The 19,429-nt window shown below is 40.5% G+C and overlaps 2 protein-coding genes across 2 annotated transcripts; one reads left to right on the top strand and one right to left on the bottom strand.

The window, feature by feature from the left end:
• Positions 1-27: 27 nt before the first annotated feature.
• On the bottom strand, positions 28-4,158 carry trappc5 (trafficking protein particle complex subunit 5). Its single transcript, XM_051387337.1, has 3 exons — positions 4,044-4,158; positions 2,503-2,775; positions 28-2,429 (listed from the first exon to the last, which is right to left on the bottom strand). Exons 2-3 carry the CDS (start codon positions 2,770-2,772, stop codon positions 2,133-2,135), a joined length of 567 nt encoding a protein of 188 aa, XP_051243297.1. The 5' UTR covers positions 2,773-2,775; positions 4,044-4,158; the 3' UTR covers positions 28-2,132.
• A 2,473-nt stretch (positions 4,159-6,631) lies between these two features.
• Positions 6,632-10,976, top strand: pglyrp6 (peptidoglycan recognition protein 6). The gene is made up of 5 exons (XM_051387311.1): positions 6,632-6,749; positions 8,212-9,024; positions 9,163-9,373; positions 9,460-9,754; positions 10,887-10,976. The coding sequence occupies exons 1-5, from the start codon at positions 6,680-6,682 to the stop codon at positions 10,899-10,901; spliced, it is 1,404 nt and encodes a 467-aa protein (XP_051243271.1). The 5' UTR covers positions 6,632-6,679; the 3' UTR covers positions 10,902-10,976.
• The last annotated feature ends 8,453 nt before the right edge of the window (positions 10,977-19,429 follow it).

Genomic DNA, 19,429 nt, shown 5'->3' with positions numbered 1-19,429 from the left:
GTTATGGTAATGAGTCAGACTCATGGGTCATTTCGCAAATTTATTTTATTTTGTTTTACAGTTTAATATTTACAGACAAATAAACATTGTCATCAATAATAACCAGCACAATAAACACATTATGAGCAGGGCCGTAGCCAGGATTTTAGATAAACTGGGGGCATGTGTCCCCCAACGCCCCTCTAGTAAAGGAATAGTTCAACATTTTGGGAAGTATCCTTGCTTTGTTGCAAATCTTAATAACCAGATATCAAAGTTTGCCATTGAAAAGATTCTTTTTTCTGTTCGAAGTCCGAGTAGTATTGACCAATCACATTTGAGCCGGCTTTGGTTTCATGCAGGTAAACAGTCTATGAGGAGAGCAAAAGAGGTGAAATGAAATGTCTGAATCCATCGGCTTTAGCTATTTTAAGAACTTCTCCTTATAGATATATATTCAAAATGCGTCTGTCGTCATTCTCGCGTATTCAGTTGCTAATCCGACTGCAGAGGAAGTCTTAGACGAGGAGGCTGACGCTCATGTCTGAACAAAATATGAATTTACAGCCAGCAGCCACTTGACTTAGCTTAGCATAAAGACTGGAGGCGGGAGCAAACTGGACCATAACTCCCAGTAAAACCAGTCACCAGAATTCAGCTTTTGTACAGATAAACAAACAAGCTGCTGGAGGTGGATTTTGTTACCTTCGTATAGAGCCAGGCTAATGGTTTCCCTCTGTTTCCAGTCTTTATGCTAAGCTAAGCTAACTGGCTGCTGGCTGTAGCTTAATAATTACTGTACAGACATGAGAGTTGTATTCTCATCTAACGCGTGGCAAAATTGGAAAATAAGCGTATTTCCCAAAATATTGAAGTATTACTGTTTTTTACAGACAGGACATGAGAGGATGTCATGCAACAAAAACCCCCAGCTGGAATCAAACCGGAAACATTGCAGTTACATGTTAATGCATCACAGGAAGCCGCCACCCTCACATCCTTTTTTTTTTTTTTTTTTTTACAAGAAACCAAAAAGTTCTTTATTTCATTATTCATTTGGATTTTTTAATATTTAATTTATTGAGTCAATATAATTTCTGTAAGTTTCCTTGAAGCCTTCTTCATGCAGCCAAGAAGAAAAGTCTGGGGACGGACAGACGCTGAAGCCTTTATTTATTTATAATGTTCCTGGCTTAAAAAGAACCAAATTTGTCAAAATCTGAGTCAAAAAGTATTTGTGTCAGCTTATGAAACAAAAAATGTAAGTTACGTTTTTAATCATAGAACATAATATACTCCACAGGCACACAAACACAAACACACACAATAAAATAATAGTAGAAATGAAAATAAAAATAGTGAGCATATAACCTCAGTGTCTTCAGTGGTAAATATGGCCCTGAATCTATTTTACAGAGATGAAACATGCAGCTGGAGTTGAACTGGAATGAAACTTTGAGAAATAATCGCATGAGTCTGGACCTTTCTCTGTAAAAATCAAATATTTTGCATTGAGATACTATGACACAAATTTTTATTAACATTATAAAAACCAGATCACCGTGGTAACCGAATGCTTACAGCGCATGAGTCCAATGACCCATTGCCTGTTTTCTGCCTCTTCACTGCTCCCCTAAAGGTTGAAACCTGCACCTCACAATTACTTATTTTTTTTAAATAAATTGTTTAGTCTAAAAAAAAAAGGGAAAAAATTGTGTAAAGGGCCATCACAAGGGCCCACAGTGACATTATCTTTAAAGTTATTTAATTAAATATGTTGACCTGTTGGGCTTAAAAATCAGATAATTACTGATGAAAACAACAAAATAATGTGGAGAACGTTTTATTCAATATGTTAATCTTTAAAGAATGATCTTTAAATTAAAAATGTGAAACTGCAAATCAAAAGTGAACAATTTTGTGTCACTTGATGAGGTGCAACAGGAGTGAGATGATCCACAAAAACATTAAAGATTAAACCAACTAGCTGCACGTTTTTCCTCTCTAGGCGTGGCTCAGTGTGGTGCAGTCATCCATCCATAAAGTCACCCTACAAGGAAATTCAGTCAGGAACAAACACTACAGCCTGGACCTGGATGAGTTATCTTCAACCTGTACTGAATAACATAACCTCGCACTCTCACCAGTCTTCCTTATCTGCCATCCAAAGCCTTGTCCCTGGCTATGACTGACTCGTTAAACTTTATCATTAGTGTGGTGCCTTTGTGCCAGTGGGCAGTGACCTTGGCAGGGAAGCCGCTGTGTGTGAGGATGGCCTCCACGATGCCCGCGGTGAAGGCGGCGCAGTTTAAGCTGCTGTTCTCCTTGGGCACAGAGATGTATGCATTGATGAGTGGCTCCTTTTCTATGATGTAATAAGTCTTGTCATCGTCGTTGGCCTGCTCCAGTTTGTCAGCCTCCTTCCCAAACAGAGACTTCCAGACGTTAACCTAAGGAAAGAAAACTGCTAGAGTTAAAAAGTAAAAGGTTACTCAACACTGAACTCCATCTGTGGTATCTTACCTTGATGAAGAGCAGCATGTTCAGCACTTTGGTCTCCCTCTTCCCGTTCTTCTCTCTCAGCACCAGCACGTCCAGCATGCTGGCTCCCACACTCTGGCCCATGTCTGCGAGGCGTGTCTGCAGCTCAGACACGGAGTACACGCGGCTCTGACAGTACTGGACCATCTCTGAGAACAGGAGGGCAAAAGCGCTCACGCTGACTTCAGTCTTGGGTCGGGTCAGGGGTCGCTCCAAGATGTTGGATTTCCCTCGAGTGAACCGCGTGTCCATTTTCTGTTGGAGAGTGATGATAGTCCACAGCGCAGGTTAGTATCTACTCAATTACTAATTGGTTAGTGTTGTTAGCTAGCAGGAGAGAACTGGAAGCATGTAGAGTTAGTTTTTAAACAAGAGTTTTTCTGCTGTTGAGCATTTATTGATGGAAATTAAAACCTGATCTATAGCACACATGTCTGCACATATACATGTACTGACACAAATATGTGCAAATTCATGTACGTACAACCCCAATTCAAGGAAACCCCAACTATTCCTTTAGCTTCAGAATACAAATAACACCAGTCAGTGGTGACTTAAGCCTCTGGCTCCAGGCGTCACATTCAGGGCTGCACAATTAATGGAAGTATTATTAAAATCACAATATGGCCATGTGCAATAGCCAAATCACAGAAGCTGCAATCTTTTGATAAAGGTAAAATGTGTAAGAAAACAGCATTATAATGAAGTAATGTAGTGCTGCAGAGACGCTCTGGCCTTTAAATCTTGTGCGTCAAACCATCATGATTTTTTTTCAATGAAAATTACATTTTGATGCAAAAATTATTATTCCCACTCATCGTGAATCATATTGAAATCGCATTAAATGTCAAAAATATGATACAATATGATTGTTTATATTATGTACATACAGAAATCAGGCCTGTAATTCTAAGATTATAAAGTCTTTTTGCAGGCTGTCTAAACTACCAGAGAGCTGCAGCCACACAGTGCTGTTTGAGATTAATGGTTTAAAATAGTAAATAAATCCCCAGCTCAATCTCCCAGAACCCCAAGTAGCATCACCTTATTGATTGTCAAACAAAGCTTCAACATAGAAGAATATAAGTGTCAATTAATTTTCCACTCTAATTAATCTACTAATCAGTTCACTGACTAATAGTTTGAGCAACAATTATAATTATTATATTCACTTCCATTCATAAGGGAGTCATTCAGAATAAATAAAGGGCAGCCCACTCCTTCTCGACAGTTCTCCATACATTCAATTAACGGGACATAATGTGTGTAACTGAATATAACACAACAAATACAAACTACACTCAGTTTGAGCCTCTCAGACACACAGCTGATCTCCAGTTAGCTGCTAGCTGTTAGCTGCTAGCTGTTAGCCACAGATGCTAACTGGCACTTCCTGTGAAGACAACTGCACGCGAGCCCCTCCGGCAGTGGAAACACAAACATTATAAAAACACAAACACAATGTTTATAACATGTGGTCTATGATTCCTATAAGCGAGCTGTCTGTCTGTAGATAAACGAACCTTGTTGGAGATAAAGCAGCTACTGTCCTCTTCCTTTTTCTTATTCTTCTTTCTCGTTTGTGTTTTGATTTCTCGCGAGAACTCGTGTTTAGACCGCACAGCGCCACCTGCTGTACCGGAGTGTGCAGCGGATACACACCGAGCTCATTGTAGTCAGTGTTGGTCTAGTCACTCATAAAATGTAATTTATTACTCATTACTCTTTTAAAAAGTAATACTGCCCACAGTGATTAGTTACACTACAGTTATATTACTTTTGTAAGTGAATCCAAGAATGGGGTTGGATTTGTTGTTTCAAATCAGTAGGGGGGTGACAATAAAAATAAGGTTGCATCTAATTATTTGTTGGGGGATGTAACTGTATGTTATTACTGACATTTGTTAGTAATTAGTTACACTACTAGTTGCTGGGGAAAGTAATTTAATTAGTAGTAATGCCTTACTGCCCAACACTGGTTATAGTTAACTAAAACTAAACTAAAAACTAAAACAATATACTTTAGAAATGATTGGATATTGTGTATTCACAAAACTAGCTAAATTAAAAATAAGAATATACAGTATAATGTCTTTAGTTTTAGGCTTTGGCCCAATCTATTAACCCAACATGCATTAGGGGGCATTGGTACATATGTTTACTGAGACCGGGACGTCTACATGACTGATGTGTTTGTATTGTAATACCTGAACTTCAGTCTTGCCCTTGACAAATACCCCCCATATTGTAATAAGAACTAAAAATAATACTGAAATTGATAAAAGCAAAACTTAAACTAAACATCAACAGACTCTGGAAACTAACAGAAACTGAACTGAATTGACAAAATTACAAAATTAAACAAAATTAAAACTCTGATACATATGGACAAGATTTATAAAATATAGACAATATATACAGCATATACAGTTTTCTACATGTACAGTCTTTCTAAGTTTGTTGAATAAAGAAAACCGGGAATTTTCTACTGCTGTGATATGATTTGTTTTGTATTCAAGCTCCATCCATGTTCCTCTAATGACCCACAGTAGTCTCCACACCCACATTTGATCTATTTTATTATATTTCTATTTATTTATTTTGTCTGTTTAAATTGTTGTAGTTCCCATTGATCAGCAGAAAAAAGAAATGTTAATCAGCCGACTGGGTCATTCCTATCCCTTGTCCCTGGCAAAATAAAATAAAATAAAATAAATAAAAATCACCTTAAAATAAATAATAATAATGAATAATGTGCACAAACAAGTGCACTGCACATTCACCAACAAATAATGCCAACATGTAACAGTTTGGCAGTTCCCCAAACTTTTGGCAGCTGAAAAACTTCATGCCCCCTCGACAATTCAGGTCAAACAGAGTCAGGTTGCTGGTATTGTGCACTAAATGGAACAGAACCTTAATTAGTATCACTGGTAACACCTGTGTTTACCCTACTATTTTATATCACAATGGCTGCTGTGAAAAAGTTATATGTTGGGAGAAACTAGTGGAGAACATCAACTGCATGTCTCATGAGTTTCTGTCAAACTTTGCAGAAAACAAAACCCACAATATCTATTGGAAGTAGACCTTCAGCATCTTTATTTTGTATGATTTTTTCCAAATGAATCAAATGTACAGACTATTTTTATTGTGACTTGTCATAAAATTAGGTAACAGTTACTAATGTTATTAATTACACCTGTGTGTGACGAGTCAAAATGTCAGCTCTATTCAACTTTAGTTTCTACTGTAATGTCCTACTTGGTCAAGTGTGCCCCACCCTCAATAACTGTATAAATGTTTATTTTGTATGATTTCATTTTAGTCTCATGAACTCACCTTTTCTCTGCAGGGTGTTATTATTATTACCGATTACCGTAATCACAGATTTATATCTTTGACCTTTGTTCACACCCCAGACCTCTTGCAATGTATTTTCCAGTTCACACATAGACTATATCCACTTCCTGTTCTTGTCATTATGTGGCTGCTGTAAAAACTGATCTGTGACTATTGTTCTCAATAGTTAATGCACGTACTGTAGCACAGAGCTGCATTTTTGTCAGTGTCAGCATGCACATATAAAGCAAAAACTAAAATTAGTTATGAATAAATCCGTGTACAGATGTATTTCTGCCACAGAGCACACACATGATTCATGGCTGTGGGACTTCCTCAGTTTTGCAGCTTGTCTTTTTGTGTTTTCTGAACATTAATGATTGTGCTTATTGCTTCAGAGAGGACTGCCAGTGGTTTGTACAGTGAAGAAGAGTTAGCTACTGATATTATTCCCAGAAGGTTTGTTTCACAAGCACCAGCCACATTAACGACACCAACAAGATGACTGAGATTTATTACAGAACTTGAGAATTTCTTGAGAATGCCCAGCTCAGTCAAATCGACAGTGTGTGTGTGTTGTGTACGGTAAGACCTTGAGCGCTAAGGACAAACGACTCTACGCTGCCCACATCACAGGTGCCAGTTTCCCACATTGCTTCGTGGGCCACACCAACAGATTTAACGCAGGCGTATCTACCTTATGTCCACAAATGTTACATAACCACCCACTTACTTTGCATGTGAACGTCTATAAATTAGAGAGGCAATGAGGTGACAGACACTAGAAGCCTGGAGCTGACGGTATTCACGCCTCAGGATGGATAAAGGCTGCTGGAAACACACCCTTGTGGCTCTTGTGGTGGTCTTGGTCAGCACGTTTGCAGAAGGTAATGACATTTGTTTATATTATCACCAGTTTTGTGAGGTGTTTGGGATGTGATGGCGATACACGTATACAGGTCAATATTATTTGGAGTGGAAGAAACTGTATTGACTTTTTTCAGTTGAGATTCTTTATAATTGTGTATCTACTTGGCAACTTTCACTCTTTCAATGAACACTTTTTATTGTGTTGAGCATAAACAATAGCTAAAATGTTTACTTTTCGTTTATGTATGAGCTCATATAGGCTTATAAATCTTCTGCCGCTATAACGTCAGCCTGTGTGGATCTAATGGTGTAGCAGTAAAATCTGGGCCCATATTTACCCTCTGTGGGCCCACTGTACTTTTAATGCGTTACATCCATTGTCACACCTGTACAAATACCTGAATTAAGGACTCAACACATGCAACTGTAGAGGTTAATTAGAGTATTCAGTAATAAAGTGCTTAAAACACATTTAAGGAATTCTGCACAATCTGAAAAATCATATTTCAGACCTCTTTTTTTTAACATACTGAAATTATGTGAAGCTTCACTATAATAGAACATTATTATTATTATTATTATTATTATTATTATTACTATTATTATTATTGTTATTATCATTATATTATCCAGAGTATACACTGAGACAGGAGTACTGTTTTACTGTATCTCATACTGAAAGACAACCGAATAAGACTTCACTGGAACCATTTTTTATTTGCACAGTGGTGAAATCCAACTGCATACATTCAATTACTGTACTTTAATCTAATACTACATTCTAGAGGGATATTACATTACGGAAATATTATATTTTTTAATTCCCTACATTTATTTGACTTTAGTTACTGGTTACTTTACACATTTGGCAGATAAAACATATGAAAATGTACAATTTGTCAATTAATTGACAGAAAATTAATTGGCAACTATTTTGATAATCATTTACTTTAAAACCACTTTAAAAAGGCAAACAACATGAGAATGCTGGGTCACTATACAGACAAAGACAAACTGGCACAGGAGGGAGAACAGGAACTATATACTACACTGGTGTGGGGGTAATCAGGGACAGGTGCGGGTGATTAGGGCGGGGCTAAAAAATTACAACAGGCCGGAAACACATAAAGGCAGGAAGTGAAGGGATCTGAAAGGAGAGGGAGAGGTAGGTACAAACTCAAACAGGAAATACACATGAACTACAAAATAAGACAAACTATAAAGACTGAACCACGACTTTAAAACTTCATGTACATTTTCCTGAAGTTATTAAACATTTCTGATGCTTCTGGGGTTTATTTGAACAAGTAACGGTTGCAAACACACTAGTAAATACGATCAAAACACTTTATAAGTTCAGTTTGTGTGACGTCGTAAGTACCATGATGGTGGGAGTTGTTTTGGGATACAAACTGAGTTGAAAGGTAAGGTTGTGTAGGACTGAAGAGACAATTATGTGTTTTCTGTGCTTGTCTCCAGCTTCCTTCTCCTGTCACATGGATGACTTCATCAAGGCGGTGAAGCAGGTGGAAGACGGGGACCCTGGGTCAGATCCGGTGGCTGTGTTGAAGAGGCTCCGCAGAGCAGCTGGCCTTAATGATGCATTCATTCAGCACTTCCTTGGTGATGCCAACTCTGGTGGTCCTGAAATAGATGCTGCCCTCTCAGTTTACATTAGAAAGACTGTGCATCACAGGGTGACTGAAGATGCGAAGGAGGAAGGTGTGGTGCTGACTTCTGATGGCACCACTGTTGCCCTCATGCCTGTCCTCTTGGGCATCGAGGCTGGTCTCCTCTCCAAGACTGAGGGGGGTTATCAGGGCCTGCATCAGCTCACTTTGGCCAAAGACCTGGCTCTTTCTTTCAGGCACAGCTCTCCTCTCACCCCGGTTCTGGGACCTGACGGCTGCTGGGACAGTGTAACCTCTCCTCAAGTCTTCACCCTCTTGGACAGCCCCTCTCTGGTCACCACTGCTCAGGTCAACGGAGGCATGGACGGCATTGTTCTAGGGATGGAAGCCAAATCCAGACATCCTCTCAAGCTCAGCAGTCTGCTGACAGAGTACTACTGCCACCAGCTGGACAGGGAAGGACTGGACGTCGCTCCACGCCTCATCAGCCGGCGCCGCAGGGAGAACTTCAGAGGGCTGGTTAGCCGTCCAGTGCTGATCAGACAGGTGTTGAAATCACAAGAGCTGATGCGGAAGTTGGTGGGCCGTCGATTGATGAGGGTGAGGCAACTGAGGCCTATGGTGAAAGAGGGAATGAGAGAGTTTGTCCAGAAGTACATCGGTGAGCACAAGATCAAACCTCAGAGGAAGTGAAAGAATTCTGAAATGATTGTCTTTCAAATTGAGAATAATTGATTGCTGCTTAATTCCACTGACATACACTAACCAGCTCTGTTGCTTCATTGTTAATCTGTTTCAGAGTGCCCACCCATCATACCCCGCTGTATGTGGGGTGCAGAGCCGTACAGAGGAAACCCAACCAACCTTTCTCTTCCTCTCTCCTTCCTGTACATCCACCACACTCACACACCGAGCAAGCCCTGTCTGACCTTCCAGCAGTGCTCTGCAGACATGCGCTCCATGCAGCGCTTCCACCAGGAGGACAGAGGTTGGGACGACATAGGATACAGGTAAGAGCAGTCAGCAGTTAGCTCTTTTACACATATGACATTTTGCACCAAACTTACAGTATCTTGGATTCTCTGTGCTGCCAAAGCTTTGTCGCAGGCTCTGACGGGTACATCTACGAGGGTCGAGGCTGGCACACCCGAGGAGCCCACACCCTTGGACACAACTCCATAGGCTACGGTGTTTCCTTCATCGGAGACTACATGGCGACTCTGCCCTCCCAGCATTCCATGGGGCTGGTGAGAGATAAGCTGGCAACCTGCGCTGTCAGTGGCGGGCGACTGGTGGCCAACTTCACTCTGCAGGGGCACCGACAGGTGGTGAACACTTCCTGTCCTGGAGACGCTTTCTATAATGAGATCAGAGGCTGGAAACACTTTGGGGTATGTACATATGAGCACATGACATATTGACAGGTGTTATAGGGGTATGGAAGACATGGGTGAGCTGATAGGAAACAAAGCTTGAATATCCACAACAGAACTGGTGTAGCCGGCTCCAGGTTGCCTTTAATGCCCCAGATGCATTGACAAAACAGAATAAGGAGGGTTATAAGCACTGAGGCAAGGGTGCAAGACTCTGCAGCCTTTCTTCATCAGGGTGCGGCAACCTTCATTATGTCTTTCAAACCTCCTTTTTGGACATGTTAAGACAGCCACGGCATAACTGATGCTTGTAAAAGGTTTACTGAGAAAAGCTGAAACAGGTTTATAAAATTGATCTTCTGGAACTGATTCAGTCAAAAAACTACGAAAGCCCTGAAAGGGAAGTGACATTAAGGTGAAAAAAATCTTATTTTAAGATAATTTTTTTAAGTTTAAAATATTTTCTTAATCTGTGAAAAAAGGTGGAAAAAATATTTAAACTTTTCTTTCAGGGCTTCCATAAATAACCATGTTCCTCTCAGACTAAGAACTACTGACCATGACATCAGCAGAAGTGATATTAACCGTAGTGACATTTATTATTCATTGCTTGTTATTTTTCAAGAACTTCCAAATGTTATATAATATTATATATAACAGTAAATCTTACAGTATTTTTGGCTTATAGTTATCCTGTACTTCTGTTATCTTCTTTGAGTTGTTAGCTGTTCCACCAAAGACAGATTTCCCCTCTAAACTTCTCAGGTTTCATTAAAAAAAATAACTATTTGAGGCTCAAAGGGGTCAAAATTCCCCCAAAGCAAAGATTAGACCATTAACCATCTTATGACCCCTCATATTTTCTACCTGTATATAAAGCAGTTCCACTTTGAGCTGCTACAACAATAATAAGCCAATTACACCTTGATGTATCAGTATCAACTCACAGTGTAATAATATAATAATATGAGTCATGAGTCACATGTACGTTTACTTTTTGCTGATAATACTGTACTGTTCTATTCCTTAAGTAGGATTTTTAATGCTGGATCTTTACTTGTACTTTTACATTGTTGTATTGGCACTTTTATCTCATCACTGCAGAACTGTTTAATGTATTTTATTTTATATTTAATTTTCTTCCTTTCAGGAGGTCAAGAAATGAAAATGGTCTACTTGACAAGCTGATGAGCATTGGATGAACCAAAGCTGAACACAATAAATATTTGTCTTATTGTTATTTTCTGATTGTTACCATTTTCCTTTGAACGCTGTGACCTGTGTTACAGGAAATGTAATTGTATGATTACACAAGATTATTTTTGATCTTTAATTATCTGCATTTTAGCCTAAGAGGTTATTACTTACATTAATGTTAATAAAACATACAAAGTATATCTGCATCTAAAATAGAATGATTTGTTAGATTAAACTATACAGAAATACATAATAACTCTACATCAACCATCTTTAGAATGTTGCCTAAATGTCAATACATCAGTAGGACTGACTGACATGACATTTATATGAGTGTTATTTTATCAGTAAAGATTAATGTCACTATATAGCAAATGAAAGCAAATATGAAATAATACAACTGATGTTAAACTGTTCCTCACCAAATCAAAACTCTTCACACACATTTTACACTAAAATGTAAGACGAAGAACTTTAGTTCTGGTAGTTTTTTTGTCATTAATTCAATGTTGTAGAACTGTGGTAAATAAAGTTTGTACTGTTACAATGTTATTTCACTGAACTTATTAAATAATAATAATCAGAAATAGTTAGTTATAATAACTTACGTAAAAGGTCAGAATATTTATTCCCTCTGGTAGAAAGTAACAAAGTACTGTAGTTTTAGTCTTTGGCAATTTGGCCCAATTTATTAACACAACACACAACATATGTTTACTGAGACTAGGATGTCTACATGACTGTGAGTCAGTGCGTTTATACCTATTCTGAACTTCAATCTTGCCCTTGACAAATACCCCCATATTATAATAAGTAAAAACTAAAACTAAAACACTAAACTAACACAAAACAACAACAGCCTGCTCCAGGTAACCTTTAATAAGGAGGGTTATAAGCACACAGTCAAGGGTGCAAGACTCTGCAGCCTTTCATCACCAGGGTGCGGCATCCTTCATTAAGTCTTTTAATCCTCCTTCTTGGACATGTCAAGACAGTCACAGCATACCTGACGCTTGTAAGAATACATTGGTATTTGTAGTTGCATTGTTATCCAAATCACAACAACTGGGTTTTGACAAATGAGTTTGAAAGGGAGTAAATATTCAGAAGCAGGTATCTCCATTTTCAAGGTTTACTGAGAAAAAGAAAAACAGGTTTATAAAATCCATCTTTGAGACCTGATTCAGTCAAAAAAAAAACAACGGAAGCTACCAACAGATTTAATGCAGGCGTATCTATCTTATGTCCACAAGTGTTACATAACCACCCACTTACTCTGCATGTAAACGTCTATAAATGAGAGAGGCAATGAGGTGACAGACACTAGAAGCCTGGAGCTGACGGTATTCACGCCTCAGGATGGATAAAGGCTGCTGGAAACACACTCTTGTGGTGGTCTTGGTCAGCACGTATGCAGAAGGTAATGACATTTGTTGATGTTATCACCAGTTTTTTGAGGTGTGTGTGATGTAATGGCGATACATGTATTATACACTGAGACGGCATTACTGTTATATTATATTTCATAATGAAAGACAACCGAATAAGACTTCACTGGAATGATGTTTCATCTGCACAGTGGTAAAATATACCAAATAAGCTAATTAGCAACTAAACATATTCACACCAGAAGCCTAAGGTCAAATATTATAACATATTAAACATATATCACACAATTCTACTTACATGTTTTTGAATGCACACATGCATGGCTTGTGGGTAGCAAACTCTTTACAGTATATTTTCAGCTGCAACTTTCTTGTCTCATCCACTTTCACCGCAAATACTGCTGACCAAACATAACAACCGGCCTCTAAACATTTTCTGGCCATTTAGTGCGTGTTTGCAGGGCTGGAAGGTAGTGTCTAACGAAGTTCCTCCAGAAGTGGTCGGCCAGGACCTGGGTGTGTCTCCAGCGCCGATGGCTTAGCAGTTCAGAGTCCTGGTACACCATCTGAGGTAGCGATGGGTCAGTCCAACCTATCAAGAGCAGGTTCTGTGTTACTGGGTCCAGGTCTGCGACATTACTGGATACATAGCTTAGGGGCTTTGAGTTCAGAATACCTTCTACCTCAATCAGTACCGTGCACAGTACCTCTTCTGTTACAGTCTGCCTTGCTAGTTCCGACTGCAGAGTGGCTGCAAAGCCTTGAATAAGTCACCAATCTTCCTGTCACCTCCTTTGAAATTTGTGCCCTGATCCGATAGAAGCTGCGTTGGTTTTCCCGAGAGTGATATTAATCAACAGAGGGCCATAAGGAATGAATCCTGGTCCAGATTACTCAGAACATCTATGTGGACAGCCCTAGTAGCGAGGCACTTAAATATTATACCCCAACCCTTCTCATTGCGAAGTCCAACTCTTACCATGAAAGGCCCAAACAATCCATGCCTGTAGAGAAGAATGGGGGTTTCAGCAGTCGCAGATGGACAGGGGGTAGGTCTGCCACTATTAGTTGGATTGGTCCAGCAAGTCACTGCGATGTAGTCTTCCTCCAAACCGGATCAATTTCAGCTGGTCATCATATTCAGGGACTAATTGATCAAACAAATGGTAGAGGGGACAGGTTTGTTATCTGAGAGCTGCTGAAGGTCCTCCGTGAAGCAGTCTAGCTGGGCTTGTCTCAGCAGGTCTCATTCAACTTCCCAATAGTCTTATGCAGCAACATCTTCAGAAGCCATATTGTTGAGTTTGTGCTGCACCAGCACTGCCAACTAGGCACCAGTCAGTGCAGCACATAACTCCAGCCATGGCATCGACTGCTGACGCTTGGAAGCCACTCTCAACAGTGATGTGCCACTCATAGATGTTGGGTGCTGCCTCCCTCTGCAGGTCCCTCCATAAGAAATGGAACAGGGGCCTATCGTCTGGCAGCAACCTGACCTGGTGGAAAATACCTTTATTGTCACTGCTGATGGCCACGACATAATCCCTAAATCTCAGGAAACCTAGAAGACTGGAAGTCAGAGTGGGTCCTGGTAGTAGCAGCTCATTCAGGTTATGACCTTAATGTGTGATGGAGCAGTTAAATACAATCCTGTTTTCCCTTTTGTTGCCCACCATGTGGTGAGGGATAAATCAAGGCCGGGCTGACTTACTCAGCTATTCCTCTGCTATCTTATTTATATACCCAGCCTGTTCCAATTTTAAGATCTCTGCCCCAAAGGCTGCTGCTTTTGCTGGGTCTTTCATCAGGCATCTTTCGGAGCTCAACGGGCTTGCCCACACAACGTCTTTGATGGTATGGAGACAGGGCATGTTCTTCACACACAGCAATGGAGTGGCTGGCGCTGCACTCCATCAACCTCCACCATCATTGTTATGGTTTCCAGCAGGGGCATGGCTTCTTGGTCTTACCTCAAATGTGTCACCATCTTTTCACTCCTGTAGGGCAATACGTTCATCTGCCATAACTTCTGCATGATAAAGGAGCTCCTTAGTTGGTGACTGTGTGGCCATATGCAGACACTGCTGTGGTTAGAGATGCTGGCGGATAACTCTGGACGGTCCAGCTCAACCTTGTTTTCAAGGCAGCTTGGTCCTCCAGGGGATCCCAGACTGACTGGCTCAACTTGGGGAAGGTCTCTCAGATGCTTATATTCATGCTGGAGCATCTTGACAGGTTAGGGGTGCTCTGCCAGCCACAGCTGATCTGCAGTTAAGGCTCTCTGGATCTTGAAAGTCTTTTGGGGATGACTGGCATGAGAAATAGAAAAGGAGACAGACATACCATGCATTCTGAGATCCTGGCGCACTGTCCTCAAGGCAAGATGCTTTAGTTCCCCTTGGAAAGGAGCTGCTGCAAAGGAGCTAAAACTAAGCTCTTTTGCGGCAGCTGGAAGGAGCATAGTCTGCTCTGAACCATACCATGTAGGTCTCCATGGCCTGCTTTCAATTACGAAACACAACTTTGGTCAGCTTCAGGAGCACCTGACTGCAGCCTGACTTCCTATCCATGTATAGCACTTCATTGGGTGTACTCACAAAGCAGGAGGTGATTTCTATAGCTGGCTTGGTGATGAGGTCATGGAGAGTCTCCAGATGTCTGAAGTCACATCTCTTGCACCTGGCCTTCAGTCTGCACTGTGTGGCCTAGTGAGAGTGGCCACAACGCCAGCACCGTCTGTTATTCCTGACCCAGGCAGTCCACTGCTCAATAGTAAGCTGGCTGAAAGGAATGCACTGGTTCAGATAGTGCTTGGCATCTGCACAGTATGGGGATGACTTTACCTGATGGACTGGCACAAGTGAATGGGACAGCTGGAACAGCAAAGGCGCTTGACATCTGCTCAGTCCCATGGAGGACTGTAGTCGGCTTCCCAGACTTTGAGTCCTTGGTAGCTTGGACATCAGCCTTGTGACGTGGGATCCACACTGAAGCTCCACCTGGCCTTTGTCTCCTAGCTGGTCAAACATGCCCACTTACTCAGAGGGCAAATCTTTTGAAAGCGTCGTGGCTACAGATGTTAGGCGACTCCATTAGGTCTGTGATGCACCTTAGTGCTAGCTGGTGGGGTTGTCCATAGTGCTCTGTCAACAAGCTGTAGTATCTGTATAGGGCTGGGTAGAGTTTGTATACGAGTCTGCAATGAGAAGTGCTTCTTCGAATTTGAGGTGGTCTACCAGGATCTGATATTCAAACCTTTCAGTGGCATCCTTAGGAAGAAGGTTCTCTAAAGAGGCCTTTAGCATGGCAAACTCACGTGGGTCCCCCTTACTGAAGTCTGGGATGGTGGGTTGAGAGCCCAGAGGAGTGGAAGTCCTCATTTGCTGCTAGGTTAGGTGCAGGTGAGAAAATAAATAAGTTCATCCATGCAGATGAACCAATGGACGGTGTGACCTCTCAGCAGGACCTGAGGACACAGGCTCATCCTTTAGAGGCATGCTGTCAGCCCTGCCACTAGATCTGTGGGTAGTGGGATGATTGAGGTTCCAGGTCATCTTGTTGCACTGGAGGGGGAGGGAGTGGCCAATCACTATCTTCCTCTTCTTCTTTACAGGCTCCAAGCACAGGCACTGATGAATAGTAAGCAATGGCCTGTGGAGCTGGGCATGGTGGGCTGAGGACAACAGCATGCACTGGTGGCTGCCCAAGTGGGCGGTGGAGGGAGGTGGAGGAGGAAGCATAGAACCATTACTTCCTCTCTCTGCTTGCATTAAGCTGCCTTTGCATCTAAATCACAGTGTACTGAAGCCTCTGGTTGTCATCCCTGATCTGCCGCAGTGCTTCGAGTATTGCAGGTGTTGCCTCTGGTGCTAATTGGAGAGACAGTGGAGCAGGGCTGCTTTGGTGCTGGGGCCCTGAATACACGGACTCCCGGGGATACTTTGGACGGGCACCAGTAGCTGGAAACTGATCAAAGGGCCGGGGGATGTAAAGTGTCATATCTGTGACCCTCTTGGAACTGTGGTAGGGCTCCTGCATCCGATGGGCACACTGGGTTGAGAACACAGCAGCTGGTGGAAGTCTCTCAATGGCAGGCAGCGAGATATCCTAACAGGTAGCCCAGACTGGAGGACGTCTATGACGTCTGGGTCGGGTATCGACTGACGGTGTTGCTTCACTTCTATCTTCAATCTCCACAGTGATCACTCACATCCGGCTCAAAGGACCAAATTTGACCAATTACTTAAATAATTTTAAATTTAATTATTATAATTTTGAGGTTTGGACTATTTGGTAGAACAAAACAATCATTGTGTCACTTTGGACATTTTAAAAACCAAACAATCAATCTGGTAATTCATAAAATAATCAGCAGATGAAGCCATAATGAAAATAATCATTAGTTGCAGTCTTATACAAAATTGTTCAAAATGACCTCAACCAACTACAACTGTAAAACCCTGCTTTTACATTAACGCATGAGCAATAATAATCTAATGATCTCATATATAATAGTAACAGGGAACATTTTCTACTTTAAAACTTCATGTACATTTTCCTGATTGAAAGGTTATTAAATATTTGTGATGCTTCTGGGGTTTATTTGCATTAGTAACGATTGCAAACACACTAGTAAATCTGATCAAAACACTTTATAAGTTCAGTTTGTGTGACGTTGTAAGTACCATGATGGTGGGAGTTGTTTTGGGATACAGACTTAGTGGAAAGGTAAGGTTGTGTAGGGCTAAAGAGACAATTATGTGTTTTCTGTTCTCATCTCCAGCTTCCTTCTCCTGTCACATGGATGACTTTATCAAGGCGATGAAGCAGGTGGAAGACGGGGCCCTGGGTCAGAGCCAGTGGCTGTGTTGAAGAGGCTCCGCAGAGCAGCTGGCCTTAATGATGCATTCATTCAGCACTTCCTTGGTGATGCCAACTCTGGCAGTCGTGAAATAGACGCTGCTCTCAGTTTACATTAGAAAGACTGTGCATCACAGGGTGACTGAAGATGCGAAGGAGGAAGGTGTGGTGCTGACTTCTGATGGCACCACTGTTGCCCTCATGCCTGTCCTCCTGGGCATCGAGGCTGGTCTCCTCTCCAAGACTACGGGGCATTATCGGGGCCTGCATCAGCTCACTTTGGCCCAAGACCTGGATATATCTGCTTTCAGATTCTGGGACCTGAAGGCTGCTGGGACAGTGTAACCTCTCAAGTCTTCACCCTATTGGACAGCCCCTCCCCGCTCACCACTGCTCAGGTCAACTGAGGCATGGACAGCGTTGATTTAGGGATGGAGGCCAAATCTAGACGTCCTCTGAAGCTCAGCAGTCTGCTGACAGAGTACTACTGCCACCAGCTGGACAGGGAAGACCGGACGTCGCGTCAGGAGGGCTAGTTCTGTCCTGGACTGCCCTCTAGACCCCATAGAGGAGGTGGGTGGTGAGATGAGGACACCTCTCACCCCCTGCATGAGACTGCGGGGTCCCTGTGCAGCTCCTTCAGCAACAGACTGCTCCACCCTCAGTGCAAGAAGGAGCGCTACTGCAGGTCCTTCATCCCAGCAGCTGTCAGACTTTATAACTCACCAACAATACTAGTCACTTTCTTTTGCTTGACCTACCTGTATAGTCCTCACATACATATATACATAAATCATTTCTTACATGCACTTTAGTCTTAGACCTGTTTATAGCCCATTGAAATCATTTCTGTATAACATATTTTTTGTCCGGTGTAATTAATTATTTATTATTTATTTCTACAATATGCCACTACCTCCCTCTGTAACCTGTGCAATATTATAATTTATTTTAAAACAATCATACTGTATATAGTTTGTAAATACAACCCAAATTCTATTTTTGTCAATAAAATCTAATAAAAATTTTAAAAGGGATTCCGTAAATAACCATATAACCATGATAACAATTATCTCATCACTGCACAACTGTTTAATGTATTCCATTTTATATTTAATTTCCTTCCTTTCAGGAGGTCAAGAAATGAAAGTGATCTACTTGACAAGCGGAGGAGCATTGAACCAAAACCTAACACAATAAATATTTGTCTTATTGTTATTTTCTGATTGTTGCCATTTTCCTTTGAACGCTGTGACCTGTGTATGATTACACAAGATTATTTTTGATCTTTTATTATCTGCATTTTAGCCTAAGAGGTTATTACTTACATTAATGTTAATAAAACATACAAAGTATATCTGCATCTAAAATAGAATGATTTGTTAGATTAAACTATACAGAAATACATAATAACTCTACATCAACCATTTTTAAAATGCTGCCTAAATGTCAATGCAAATGGATGCAAAAGCACATATGAAGTAATACAACTGATGTTAAACTGTTTCTCACCAAATCAAAACTCTTCACACACATTTTACACTAAAATGTAAGAGGAAGAACTTTAGTTCTGGTAGTTTTTTAGTCATTAATTCCATGTTGTAGAACTATGGTAAATAAAGTTTGTACTGTCACAATGTTTTTCCACTGAACTTATTGCTTTCCTCGCATGATGAATAATAATAATCAAAAATAGTTATATAATATATAATATATATATAAAGTTCTAATATATAGTTATAATATACAGTAGTATACTAAAATGGGCCCTTCACTATAACAAGTAGTTTTGTTTGTGATATTTTAAATACACTTAATGATGCTGATAATACTTTTACTGGAGTGACATTTTCATGTGTCTTTATAGCGTGGAAATATTATCTTTACTATATAAAAAGTCTGAATATTTGTTATGTAAGTATATTTCCAAGTACTTTCTACTACTTCATACTTCTACTACTCCACAGTAGTTCAGAGGCAAATATTAGACTTTATCTGATGACTTTAGTAAGTAGTTACATTGCACATTCAGATTACTAATACAAAATATAATGTACAAATAAATTATGGTCTATTATTATTGTTTTTAGGACATTGTATAGAGGCAATTAGAATTAGTTTATATACATATATATGGATAGCATTTTCAATAATATAGAACTTATTCTGCAAAGCGCTAATCCTTTTGTACTTTTACTCAAGTCAAACTTTTGTATTTGAATTCCTAGTAAAGTAAAGGATTTATTTT

Source organism: Dicentrarchus labrax, unplaced genomic scaffold (assembly GCF_905237075.1).
Source record: "Dicentrarchus labrax unplaced genomic scaffold, dlabrax2021, whole genome shotgun sequence".
Taxonomy (NCBI): domain Eukaryota; kingdom Metazoa; phylum Chordata; class Actinopteri; family Moronidae; genus Dicentrarchus; species Dicentrarchus labrax.
The sequence above is the reverse complement of the archived record's forward strand: the minus strand, read 5'-3'. Positions and strand labels throughout refer to the sequence as shown.

Bases quoted from the DNA above. Each gene is read 5' to 3' on its own strand.
- pglyrp6 (XM_051387311.1), top strand. From the start codon at position 6,680: ATGGATAAAGGCTGCTGGAAACACACCCTTGTGGCTCTTGTGGTGGTC. The intron at 6,750-8,211 runs GTAATGACATTT...GCTTGTCTCCAG, and splicing joins GGTCAGCACGTTTGCAGAAG to CTTCCTTCTCCTGTCACATG. The intron at 9,374-9,459 runs GTAAGAGCAGTC...GTGCTGCCAAAG, and splicing joins TGGGACGACATAGGATACAG to CTTTGTCGCAGGCTCTGACG.
- trappc5 (XM_051387337.1), bottom strand. From the start codon at position 2,772: ATGGACACGCGGTTCACTCGAGGGAAATCCAACATCTTGGAGCGACCC. The intron at 2,430-2,502 runs GTAAGATACCAC...TTCTTTCCTTAG, and splicing joins ACATGCTGCTCTTCATCAAG to GTTAACGTCTGGAAGTCTCT.